The 12,915-nt window shown below is 33.8% G+C and overlaps 2 protein-coding genes across 3 annotated transcripts; both read left to right on the top strand.

Annotated features, from left to right (window-relative positions):
• The first annotated feature begins 2,014 nt into the window (after window positions 1-2,014).
• On the top strand, window positions 2,015-5,033 carry LOC145122509 (uncharacterized). Its single transcript, XM_079058104.1, has 9 exons — window positions 2,015-2,194; window positions 2,515-2,592; window positions 2,647-2,667; window positions 2,732-2,792; window positions 3,060-3,376; window positions 3,465-3,537; window positions 3,673-3,990; window positions 4,049-4,477; window positions 4,567-5,033. The coding sequence occupies exons 1-9, from the start codon at window positions 2,015-2,017 to the stop codon at window positions 5,031-5,033; spliced, it is 1,944 nt and encodes a 647-aa protein (XP_078914230.1).
• A 5,065-nt stretch (window positions 5,034-10,098) lies between these two features.
• Window positions 10,099-11,325, top strand: LOC145120838 (uncharacterized). Of its 2 annotated transcripts, none has more exons than XM_079056630.1 (2): window positions 10,099-10,218; window positions 10,578-11,320. In XM_079056630.1, exon 2 carries the CDS (start codon window positions 10,596-10,598, stop codon window positions 11,217-11,219), a length of 624 nt encoding a protein of 207 aa, XP_078912756.1. In that variant the 5' UTR covers window positions 10,099-10,218; window positions 10,578-10,595; the 3' UTR covers window positions 11,220-11,320. The 2 variants fall into 2 exon arrangements, with proteins under 2 accessions (XP_078912756.1, XP_078912757.1); XM_079056631.1 differs by having other exon boundaries at window positions 10,108-10,218; window positions 10,593-11,325.
• The last annotated feature ends 1,590 nt before the right edge of the window (window positions 11,326-12,915 follow it).

Here is a 12,915-nt window from a genome sequence, read left to right as displayed (position 1 = left end):
CTATTTCAACAAAGTACGTTGATATTTACATAGAACTTATAGAAAGTGAAATGCTATGTCTAAAAATAGTTAGAAAATATGGTTTACTCTCAAGAAAAATATTATAAAGTATACTATGAAAGAAAAAAAAACTAAGTGATATAATAGTTAATGCACATCCAACATTACTTTAAACTTTCTAATTTGAAACTTACATTATTTCACTTGAGAAGAAAATCTGCCAAATATTTAAAAATATAAGACTGACGGTTGTAGGCCTCCCTCAGGTCGGCTTTAGTCGAGCTCCCCAACTCGCTCGACGGTAGAAAATATGATCAAAATCTTAAGCATTTTATCACGAAATCCAATTAAAAAGAGAAAAAACCAAAACATGTATTTTTTTGCCCTTTTATTTTCAGATGTTGGTCTATTTACAAGTCATGGGTAGGAGGTTAACTCTTCACTTTATGCATATGTACCCATCTCCTATTCTTTTCCCGAAATTACAACTATGTCAGTACAGTATAAGAGTAAAAAAATGGCTAAAAATGCAGAAGCACGTGATCCTATCAAAAATAAAACAAGAAAGAACTTACCTTTTTGACAAACCAGTGAAGCAAAAAGAAAGAATAAAGAGAGTTACTCAAAAAATGTTGTTTCATTTACATTTGTGACAAACCAATAATGCAAGAAAAATAGATAAAAATGTAGTAACCCAAAAGATATTCTATAAATCTATATCAAAACACGTTGAAGTGAAATGAAAACTAATAAAAACTGAAATAATTAATCAAGTAAGGAGCTTATATACACATCTTAACAAAACATCGTATTTTCATAAATGACCTTTTATTTCATTTCTTTAAGATAAGCTTTAATTAAATCTGGTTATGAGAGTGGTCAAATTAAACAAAAGAGAAAGAAGGAAACATATTTAAAAGGCTATAATACCTACGCATTTGATGAACTTAAAATCTAGAGAAATATTTCATCTTGATAAATGACTTCGAGAAAGGATCCACACAACTCACCATTTTGAATCAAAAAAAGAAAAACAAACATATTAATCAATGTCATGAAATTCATAAAAATCATTCAAACTAAAAGAAGCACACATATCCACAAAGATTAATAGAACTCTAGTAGACTCAAAAATCAAAGTCAAAATCATCATAGAGTCAAGAATACATCAGTTGGAGTAAAAAAAAAATAGAGAAATCATAAAACTTACCTTATGTCATCATAAACTCACCACCAACAACTTACTCACATTTCAATATCTGGAAATAAAGAGATGCAAGAAGTTAAAATGCAAAAATATACAAGTAAAAAAATAATAAATATGACCAAAAATGCAAGTAATGTAATGTAAATCCTGATGTGAAACTCAATGTGTTATTGGGTGGTGTAACTTGGTTAGAACCTGACTTAATCAATTCAATAAAGAGATTAAATAACAAAATGAGGATGTGAGGCAAAATAAGCTTACAGATAGAAACTTCTTGAAGTATTTCATTGAAGGAATATCTTTAATAACTGCCAGACCTAGGTTTAACTCAATAATAAGAATAAAAATATCAAATAGCTAAGCAACATTAACTAAAGCACTTGAAAAATCAAAGTGTTTTTTACCCCAAATTACTGGAAAACACAACAAAAATCATCTTTCTTTTGTATGTTGTATGGTACTACATAAAACATCATTTATTGTACCAAAATAAAAATGAAACGAATAAATTTAAGCAAACAAATGAAATACATCTCATCTAACTATAGAGTGTGAGAAAAAAAAAACCTTTAGAGTATTATATCTTTTTCGTTTCTTCTCTAGATGTTCCATAATTTTCATATTTAGAATAAACAATAGAACTTTCGGGGCTTGGGCAAGACTAAGGCCCTGTTTGATAAGTGTCTTTTCAGCCCCAAAAAGATCTTTCCGGCTGAATGGGCCGGAAAGACTGTTTGTTTTACACAAAAAACTTCGTCTTTCCCGGTAAGATTGGGCTTTCCCACACAGCCACAAAAAGAAGTCTGAATGGAAAAGAAGGACGCGTTGGACATTTGTGCCCTAACAAAAAAAAACGCATACATCGTCGTTGCAATCTTCAATCGGTCATCATCGACTCTACCCACCTTCCATTGCATCCATCTTCCGTCGCCGGCCAACCTCCTCCCGCCAAGCAGACCACCGCCGCCCTACTGTTCCGCCCCACAGGTTTCGTTTTCTCCTTTTGTCGATCCATCAACAAGATTCTCATCTTTTTTTTTTTTTCTCGATCCATCAGCAAGGATTTTCAATTAATCTTTCTTTTTTCTTGATTTCGAAATTATGAGTGAAATCAAAATCAAAACATGTTTTTGTAAACAAGTTTTTTTTTTCCAGATTTCTTATTTTTTAGAATTTGTGCATTATACTTGTTTTTGTGGTTGAAATCAAAATTAAAACATGTTTTTGTGGTTATTAAAGCATACATTCATGTTGTGGTTATTAGAACATGTTGATTTTTGTTCAAATGTGCTGATTTTTGTGAACAGGATGTTGTTTTTTGTGAACATATATGTTGTTTGTTGAACATACATGCTGAACTAATGAATATATATGCTGTTTTTTTTGTATATATATGTAAAATTTTGATTGTAAATGCTGTTTTTTATATATACATGCAGAATTTTAGTTATAAATGTGCTGTTTTTTTTAACATACATGCGGAAATTATGAACATATATGCTGTTTTTTTGTATATAAATGCAGAAATTTGGTTCTATATATGCTGTTTTTTGTACACACATGCTGAAGTTTGATTATACATGCTGTTTTTTGTTTATACATGCTGAATTTTGGTTATATATGCATGTTGTTTTTTGTTTATACATGCTGAATTTTGGTTATATATGCAGTTTTTTTTATATGCATGCTGAATTTTGGTTTTATATGCTATTTTTTGTATATAAATGTTGAATTTTGGTTATATATGTTTTTTTTTTGTATATGTATGCTGCCTTTTGGTTTTATATGCTGTTTTTTTTTTGTATATACATGTTGATTTTTGGTTATATTTGTTGTTTTTTTTTTATTATAGACATGTCACAAAGGAAATCTAGAATCATTTGGGACCAAAGTTTAGACAAAACTTTTCTTGATGCTTGTATCCAAGAAGTAACCACAAATGGTCGTGAGGGTAGTGCCCTCAAACCAAATTCATGGAAAGTTGTAGCCGAAAAATTATTAAAGGAACACGGTTTAGTCGTTGACCAAAAACAGATGAGAAACCACTACGACTACTACAAAGGAAAGTATCAAGCTTGGGTGAAACTTAAAAGCAAAACCGGAAATATATATGATCCTTTAACAAATAAATTTAATTTGACTGACGGACAATGGGAGACGGAGACGAAGGTAATATATATTCGTCTAATTTTAAAACAAATAGTAGAAATATGATTATTTTCTTTTAATGGTTTGATAATTTCAAAATGTTAAACAGTTGAACAAGATTGTAGGAGCTTTGAAAACTGTGCCCCTCCTTTTCCCTGATTTGTGCACCCAATTATTTGAAGGTGCAACCTCTACCGGCTTTGATAGTTGAGGGCCATCTTCTACACTCCCCCGTCCTACTCCTGAATACACTGAGCATGACTTTGATGAGGTTCAATGCACCCAAACGGAAACTCCCGACTCAACCCAACATGTAGCTGCAAGTGAAGAATCCTCCGGACATTCGAAAAATAGGAGAGTGGGTGGAAACAAGAGAAACGCAAGGGCACTAGAAGTTGAGGAGGAAATCATCAAGTTTGCAAGGACGCTTGTGGAACAAAACCAAAGAAGTGAACAAAATCAAAGAAGTGAACAAAATCAAAGAAGTGAAATGGATAAGGACATAGATGCATGTATGGAGAAATTGGCAAAAATGGGATGGGGAGAAGAAGATGAAAGACACAAGACCGCTCTTTTGTTATTTGCTGAAAGTGCCGATATTAGGAAAGTTTGGTTACGACTTACGCCTACTACTTGTGAGTCGTGGGTGAGGAGTGTAGGAATGAAGTTTGGTTACCTTTGATGACTTTTTAGATGTTACAGGACATAATGAACGTTTTCGAGCGGTTAAAGGAAGATTTCATCACTCCATACAAACCATTCATCAATGTTTTCATGAGGTCTTAAATGCAATGATGTGTTTTGCAAAAGAAATTATAGTACCAACAAATCCTAATCCAACAAGACATGCCTCAGAACGACAAAGACGGTTAAAAGCTATATTTTCCGGAGCAATAGGTGCACTAGATGGAACTCTTGTACATGCAGTTGTGCCCGTTGATCAACAAACGAGGTATAGGGGAAGAGGAAAAGGTGAATGTTATCAAAATGTATTAGGAATTTGTGATTTTGATATGATATTCACCTTTGTATGGGCTGGATGGGAAGGCATAGCACATGATTCAAGAGTTTTGAAAGAAGTTGCATTCAATCCGTCTTCCGGATTTCCATTCCCTCCACCAGGTTTGTAATATTTATATAAGTTTATCTATATTCTTTATATAAATTTTATTATCTATATTCTTTATATAATAAATGTCACTCACCTACAGATAAATATTATATTTGTGATGCCGCATATACCAACACTCGTGGGTTCATGGCTCCGTACCGTGGCACTAGGTATTGGTTAGCCGATTTTCGAGGACGTCGACCTTTAACTAAAGAAGAAAGGTTCAATCTTGCTCATGCACAACTTAGAAATGTTATTGAGCGTGCTTATGGTGTATTGAAGGCGAGATTCCCAATCTTAAAACAAATGGCTCCTTATCCTTTTCCGATACAAAGAGACATAGTCATTGCTTGTGTCGCGGTCCATAATTTTATAAGGAAATACAATATCCAAGATGAGTTATTTGAAAATTTTGAAGAGAACGTTATGGTTAATCTTGATATGCATGGTGGAGGAATTGAAGGCGAAAACACACAAGGCATAGAGTGGGGTTCAGAAGCCGTTGAATACATGACTACTTTGCGTGAGCAGATTGCTAATCAACTACTTTCACCCGGTTTACTTTAGAGATGTATGCAAATTAGTATGTTATTTTCAATTTCAGTATGTTTCTATTTGGATTTTGATTGATTTATGTTTAATTACTTTGTAAGACAATTTATATTCGGATTTTTAAATGATTATTGTGTAATTTTGGTTTTGTATGATAATTTATATGTTTTTATAATCATTCAGCAACTTCATCCATCACAGAATAGAACAGCAGGGTAATATGGTCATTTTTCATCATTCAGCACAGTCAGTCATATGTACAATCAAACAGCATTGCTTCTTTCTCAGTCAGAAAACTTTCCCAGACAGCACTTTCCCATACAGCACTTTCCCAGACAGCAACTATCAAACGGCCCCTAACTGCAATTAGGGTTATCTTCAGAAATTGCAACCTTTTGGCATATGAAGAAGGGTACGATTATAAGGACAAATTTAAAAAAAAAAATAATTCAATGTAAAAATCAAAAGAAAAGCAAATTACAGAGGCATACAGACAAATGGAGGCCACCTGATTTCGATAATGACGTCATGTTAGGATTTAGGAATGCAATTGGCTTAGCTCTTTTCTAGCATAAAAAAAACATTACATAAATTCCAAATTGAATCTGCTCACACCTTAATGAACTCCTAAAAATTTAGGAATATTCAAAAACCAGAAAAGGTAAACGAAAAACACTTACATACGATAAGCTTTCCATCTTCAAGCATCTGTCAAAAGGGCATGATTAGGCCATCTAAAATAGAACCGGTCCTCAATTCCTACAATTCTAACAACACGTACCAAAAAATAAAAAATTAGATATAAAAGATAATCATAAATGAACTAACATCAATTGCGAAAAATCAAAAATTACAACACTTATTCAAGCAAAAAATCAAACAGTTAGTAGGCAAATGAAAATCCAAGATTAACTGTAAAAGGTAGAAATTGACACATTCGAAGGATTATGAAGCCATGGAATTCAATACTAACAAAAGAAAATAGGAAGAGGTTTCATCGTATACGTATGTAACGCCCGTAGATCCGGGCTAGTCAATTTAGAGATAATAGGGGTCGAAAACGACTTTTTGACAAAAGATTATTTAGAATAAATAATCTTAACCAAGTTGTAGAATACGTCTCAAGGTTTCCGTACATATAAAGAACGTTGAAATCCGAGTTATAACGAAGAAGTTATGGTCCATCGAAGTTTTACGGCAAAACCGGCACGACACCGGGAGACGTAAATAGTGAATTTACGATGGAGGACTTTTTAGCCTTAGAAATCTAAATAAAAGTTGTAGTATACGTTAAACCGAGAACATACAAAAAACGAACGCCCAAATCTGACTTCGTATGAGGAAGTTATGAATTTTTTAAGATTTCGCTTAACAGTGCACAGCCCGAAACTCGAATTTTAGATCGAGCGGTTTTTGGCCTACGTGACCTAAATGAGAATTGAATATCTCATTAATAGGAACTCAACGGTAAAAAGACAGACGAAAACAGAGTCCGTATGTAGAAGTTATGAATTTTACGCGGACATTTAACGGTATAATCTCCTCGTACTGTTAAATTAAAGATCGGTCGAGAAATAGCCGACGGAGTCAAAATGAAAGTTGTAGATCTTATTTTTACCTATGCGTGGATATAGAGAACGTAAAAAACGGAGGTCGTATGTGAAAGTTACGGATTTTAGAAGTTGGAAGTGTGTTGTGTGAAAATGGGTGATGTGGCACAATTTTGGCCATTGCTTTCTCCCCAAGTCTTGCCACTAGATGGTGAAATGTGGCACCAAGTTCAGCCATTTTTCACCCTATAAATAGAACCTTTCCCACCCTCATTTTCTTCACACCTTTCCCATTCTTTCTTCTCTTTACTCTCTCTCTAGAACCTCTCTCTAGCCTCGAAACCCCCTGAAAAGCCTAGGGAACCTACATAACACGAGGCGGAAGCCCCGGAGTGCTCGACGGCTCCAAGAAGAAGAGCTTTTCGGCTCGGGAACGCTGCTCCAAGCAAAACCCGGTTTTCTATAAAACCCGCTGTAAGTGAGCTACACCTACGCTATTTTTAATATAGCTTTTATTTAATTATAGTAACGTTATTAGGAACTTATAATAAGTACTTGAGCTATTATTATGGGTTATATAAGTATTTTTTTAACGCTTATATAATAGTAATAATAGCTAGACTATTAATTAGTTTCGGCGAATAATATATTAAACTCTAGTGGTAATAATACTAGGTTTCGTCGAAGGAAATTATTTTTAAGAAGCGAAGCGCTGTCTGAGTTCGGAATCACCACCTTTTCAAGTGAGTGCATGATCCCTTTCAGCTTACACATAGATATGAAATATTTTATATAAATTACGTGTTGTGTGTGCATATTATCTGTATACTTGCTATCTATGTTGGATGAACGATTTTATACATGTTTTAAATGATTTAAACTGTATATGTATTTTATATCTACAAAATATGTTGGGTAAAACATGGGTAGATGAATAGTTGCTGTGTGACAAAATAAAATAATGAGAGGCCTCGATATAGATGTTATTGATGATCCAGTCATCTAGCGGAGTATAGATGACGACTACGGACTATTCTAGACAGTCCAGTGGAACGCTAGCAGGCTCGCAACCTGCAGGTGTTTATTTGAACTGTGTGCTCACCAGCAGTACTCCATCCCCCACATGGTTGCCTTATTTGACATGAATTGCTGAGGAACCCCCGAAGCATGTGTTGTCACCCCGATGAAAGTCCCTTAGACTAGGTCCCTTGTGTTAGATGTTTTAAGGACGTAAAGTGAGGATAACGGGAACGGGTAATCGTGTTTGTTTGGTTTGATAAAGTTAATAAACTTATTTATTATGGGTTGAAAACCCTATGTACTCACCAAGTTTCCCAACCTGACCCACTCAGTTTATTTATATCACAGGTGTTGATATGAAGTCACATTACACTGAGAGATTAAATAGATATAAATCACTAGTGATAATGAATGTAAGTTCTGTTTATGCTTATGTTTCTGTATTGACGATGACATCCCAAATGTTTTAAAATGAATAAAAATACTTTTCTTCGGAAATGCTTTGATAACGTATTTATCATGTTTTACTGGGAACAAATTCCGCAACATTTATATTAAAAGAGGCACTCTGATTTTTATAAAGCATAAACAAAATCGGTCTTTTCTGGCCGTGAAAATGGGGATGTCACAACGTAAGATGTGGATTTCCAGTGAGAGGAGTTTGACGATGGTTACCAGTGTGGATAGGAGATTAGGGTTTTAAAAAGAGCATAAGTTACAATTAGAAGCACATATTATACTAGGGATGAGATTTAGAACCAGAAAACCGGACCGGAACCAGAATCGGACCGGAACCGAAACCGTTAGAACCGGAATATATAGAACCGGTTCTGGTTCCGAGTTTAAAAATTGGCTTTATCCGGGTTCCGGGTAATCCGGGTTTGGGTCCATCGGGTCCGGGTAAACCGGGTCTAAAAACCAGAACCGGTGTTAGGAACCGGAACCGGTTTTTATGAAACATTTAAAAGATGCATATCTCATTCGTTTCAACTCCAATTGACATGCGGTTTTTTCCAACATGTAGTTTAGAGCTTGTACATGATTTTAAACTATAAATTTGCTATATTTAGTTTTATATTCATTGACTTATAGTTCCCCAAATTCGAGATATCAAAGCTGAAAGTTTTTAGTTTTTCTGTTTTTTTGTATTGAAAGTTTTAAAACATGCATATCTAATTCGTTTGAAGTCGAATTGACATGTGGTTTTTTCCAACTTGTAGTTTAGAGTTTGTATATGAGTTTAGACTATAATTTTGTCATTTTTGGTTTAATATTCAATGATTTACAGTCCCCCGAAGTCGGGATATAAAAACTGGAAATTTTCAACTTTTCAGCTATTTGTTTTTGTACTTTGTATTCTGTGAAAATATTAACACATGCATATCTCATTCGTTTAAAGTCGGATTGACATGCGGTTTTTTCCATAGTGTATTTTAGAGTTTGTACATGATTTTAGACTATAATTTTATCAATTTTGGTTTCATATTCAATGAGTTACAGTCCCCCATAGTCGGGATATCGATATGAAAATTTTCAAAGTTCAACCCACTAAGTAGTAAGTAATTACCAAAACATTCCGGTTTTTCCAGATTTTCCGGTTCTAAACCCACTTTATCCGGTTCCAAGCTACCCACTTTGATGTTTCCGGGTTTTCTAGTTCTAGAACCACTTTAGCCGGTACCATACCCGGAACCGAACCGGAACCGGTTCCTATATACCGGTCCGGTTTCCAGTTCTATAAAATCCCGTTAACCGGTTCCGGGTTTTCCGGGTCCGGGTCCATCCGGTCCGGGTTTGGACTCACTTTCATCCCTATATTATACCGTGTTTGACTAAACTTTGGTGAAAGGTGACATCAGCAATTTGATCTAACGGTGGAAAATATAAGATTGAAATACAATTAAGGGTCTTGATTGTTTTATTGGTGAATTAAGGGTTTTCTTTTAATAATATTTAGAGATATCTTAATTATGCTAGGTAAAGTATTTTTATATCTTCATGTTAGACATTAGATATGTATAAATATCATAATACAAGCAACCTAATGTGCTATATAAAATTGGGCGTAACATGGGTCTCATTGTAATCATTAACACATTAACATCCATGCAGTTGTCTGAAATTAATCGGACCATGAAATAAAAATAATAAAAACCTTTTGGTGAATATATGGGCATAAAACAAATTTGAAAAACCAAAACTGAGAATAAAGTTTGATAGGATTAATCTATCAATCATTATAGAACAACGTTATAAAAAAAAAGATGCTATGATTGTTATCTACATCAACATTGTCAGTGTTATATTACAAGTGTACATGATAGAGGACTATAATTGTGAACTGAAAAAAAGTAGAATTGATATAATTTCTTTTTTCTTTTTATTTTCAATATTTCATGGCTCCAAAAATCACAAATCGTAATCAATTTTCCATGAAAATCCCGACCTCTATTTTTCACTCAAACAAAAAGGTGGCGGGGTGCCAATCGCTATATTTCCTCCGATTCTACGGTGAATAATCATTCCACCCTCTTCAACTTCCTAAATTTCTCATAATATTTGATTAACATCGCGTGTTATGTTGTTAATCAATGTAATCTACATCCAATTTTGATTGTGATTGCATTTAGGTTGTCCAAAAATTTCATCTTTTTCCCTTCTTGTTTCTGATTGCGTTATGTTAATTTGAAATCAACGATAGCATTCGAATTCATTGCGTATGAACCCGTAGAAGATCTTGCTATCTCGATCGATGCATCATCACTAATTTCACGTTTCTTATAATTGATTAATCAACCATGCTTTCTCAATTTCTCTCAGATTGATCTGATTATGTGTATTGCTGGATTTTGATAGTTTTACTTTCTGATTCATGCGATATTCATGATCGAAGAAGAGATTATAAATTTGTTCATTTTCGCTCTGGAAATTAATTATTTGTTCATGATCTTAATTCGATTTCTGTTGGCTGTCTATTTTGAATTGACAGTAGTACTTGTGGTAGGAGATGTCCGGTGGGTTTGGGGAAGAGGCAAGCAGGCCAACAACCCAAAGCTCATCGTTCTCAAACAACAATGGCGATGGTGGAAACTTCGAGTGCAGCATATGCTTGGATTTAGCTCAAGATCCGGTGGTTACTTTATGTGGTCATCTCTTTTGCTGGCCTTGCATCTACAAATGGCTTCACATGCCTTCTCGTTCACAAGAATGCCCGATGTGTAAGGCCTCCATTGAAGAACAGAAATTGGTCCCTTTATACGGAAGAGGGAAGAATCCAGACGCGAGGTCTGAATCTGAATCAGTTCCAAATCGTCCCTCCGGTCAACGGCCGGAGACTTCCCGTCAACGAAATCGGAATGCGTATCATCATGTGCAACATCAACATGGATCTGGAATAATCGGTGGTTTTGGACCTGCGTTTACTGCGACTTATGGGAATTTTACGTTTTCATTTGGGGGTTTTATTCCGTCGATTTTCAGTCTTCATATGCATGCATTCAATGGACCGCATATGTATGGAAATGGAGCTCATGAACTCCGTCACCACAGAGATCATCATCATGAAGTATCGCCACTTATTGTAATTGGTCTCCTGTTTCTATTTGCTCTACTTTGGGAACCCAATATCTGATTTTACATTTTTGTCCTTGAAAATATTTTACTATCTTCGATTGTCACTAGCTCAGGTACAAGGGTATGTATGTAACTTGACTCTCGTAGCTGTGTTTGATAATTCAAGAATTGTTTATACATAGGAAAACATCAAATTGCTTTTCTTCCTCTTAATTATGAACCTTCTGTTCTCACTTCTAATTTATCTTTTGGGTTTTTCCATATACAAATCTTGTGTATATGGTAAACAGAATCAGTCCTTGCAGTTTCCGTTTTAGCTCCTAAGTCCTTGTAACAACCAAAGTTCCACCCCACTACTTCAACTATTAGTAACGTTATACATTCTTCCTTTTCTACTTATTCTTTACAAATTAACCAAGTTTCGACAAAAATTGCCAAACTGCCTGTTTAGGTTGCAGTTATCTGGCAATAACTTTTGACATCTGAAAATCAAGCTGCTACGGCTACCTGATAAAAAAACATTTGGTAAACAAAAAAAATATTTTTACATCTTTAATCATAGAATTGATAAACAAATTATTAATAACTTTACCAATTATAAGATTTTAGTTTGATTAATATTAAAGTATATAAACATCGATCGTTAAATAATTAACTATCTTTGTATAATTATCTTATTATCAGTTTCTAATTCTACAAAAATATTTGAAATTTAATTGAATTTTACGAACATGATTAATATGAGATGTTGAGTTAATTAGAGAGAGAATGGCGGGTTTGGCCGTTGGGGAATGAATGTGAGGAATGAGTTTTTTTTATTTTATTTTATTTTATTTATTTATTTATTTATTATTTTTTAAATAGTTAATGAAATGTACATTTGGATTTTGTTTTTAAAATGAAACTCCATAATCTTGTTGGGACGCTAGTTTGAATATCTTTAAATAATAATAATAAAAAAACTATTATAATTTATATTTTAGCTTGTCAAATATGACAACTTAAAAAAACTTTAGTAATAAACTAGCAGCAATGTATCAAGCATAAAGTTGTTTTATTCATGCTAATTACAAAATGTGTTTCCAAAGAAAATATGAACTCCATAAAGTTGACACATAACATTTGTCTACACTAAGAACTTTTTGCTTGGACTGCGATCTCCCACGGCTATATTCTATTCTTGTCAAGGGAAATAGGTAAAAGAAGAGAAGAGATAAATATGTTAAGTTTGTTTCCATCAAACAAGAGATTCTCGATGTAGATGATATGTTCAATAAGGTTTAAATTTTATTTACTCCAAACCAATTAACCTACATATAAATTGAAACAAATTTTCAAACACCCGAAGTATGTTCTTCATTAAGTGATCAAACATTTCATTCCGTTTTTGGAACTGTAATTGTCGTTATCATTTCATCAATGAGAATTACATTCTCTTGAATCCGATTGTTTTGAATATTTAGTACACTATCTTATAAAAAAATTTCAAACACCCTCTTGGGACCAACACATATGATGTTTCTTGAACGTGTTGGTGTTAAGAAGCTCAAAGTTTGTTGGAAGAATACTTTTTTTGCATGACATTTTGAGGGTCAAGCAAGTTTAGGAAAGTCATTGACAAGATGCTAGTATTTTCGTTTTTTAGGAATTAACGTGGTAAAAAATAGTACAATACATGTTCCAAGAGTTTCTATGAAATCTTTTGACATATAAGGTACATCTCAATTAACATTAGTGGTGGACATCTCCCAAGA

Source organism: Lactuca virosa, chromosome 6 (assembly GCF_052849685.1).
Source record: "Lactuca virosa cultivar CGN04683 chromosome 6, Lactuca_virosa_CGN04683_v6, whole genome shotgun sequence".
Classification (NCBI taxonomy): Eukaryota; Viridiplantae; Streptophyta; class Magnoliopsida; order Asterales; family Asteraceae; genus Lactuca; species Lactuca virosa.
Note: the sequence above shows the minus strand (reverse complement) of the source record. Positions and strands in the feature narration are given on the sequence as shown.

Excerpts from the sequence above, each read along its gene's own strand:
- LOC145120838 (XM_079056631.1), top strand. The coding sequence starts at position 10,596 with ATGTCCGGTGGGTTTGGGGAAGAGGCAAGCAGGCCAACAACCCAAAGC.
- LOC145122509 (XM_079058104.1), top strand. The coding sequence starts at position 2,015 with ATGGAAAAGAAGGACGCGTTGGACATTTGTGCCCTAACAAAAAAAAAC. Across the intron at positions 2,195-2,514 it reads CCTACTGTTCCGCCCCACAG|GATGTTGTTTTTTGTGAACA; the intron begins GTTTCGTTTTCT and ends TTTTGTGAACAG. Across the intron at positions 2,593-2,646 it reads ATATATATGCTGTTTTTTTT|AATTTTAGTTATAAATGTGC; the intron begins GTATATATATGT and ends ATATACATGCAG.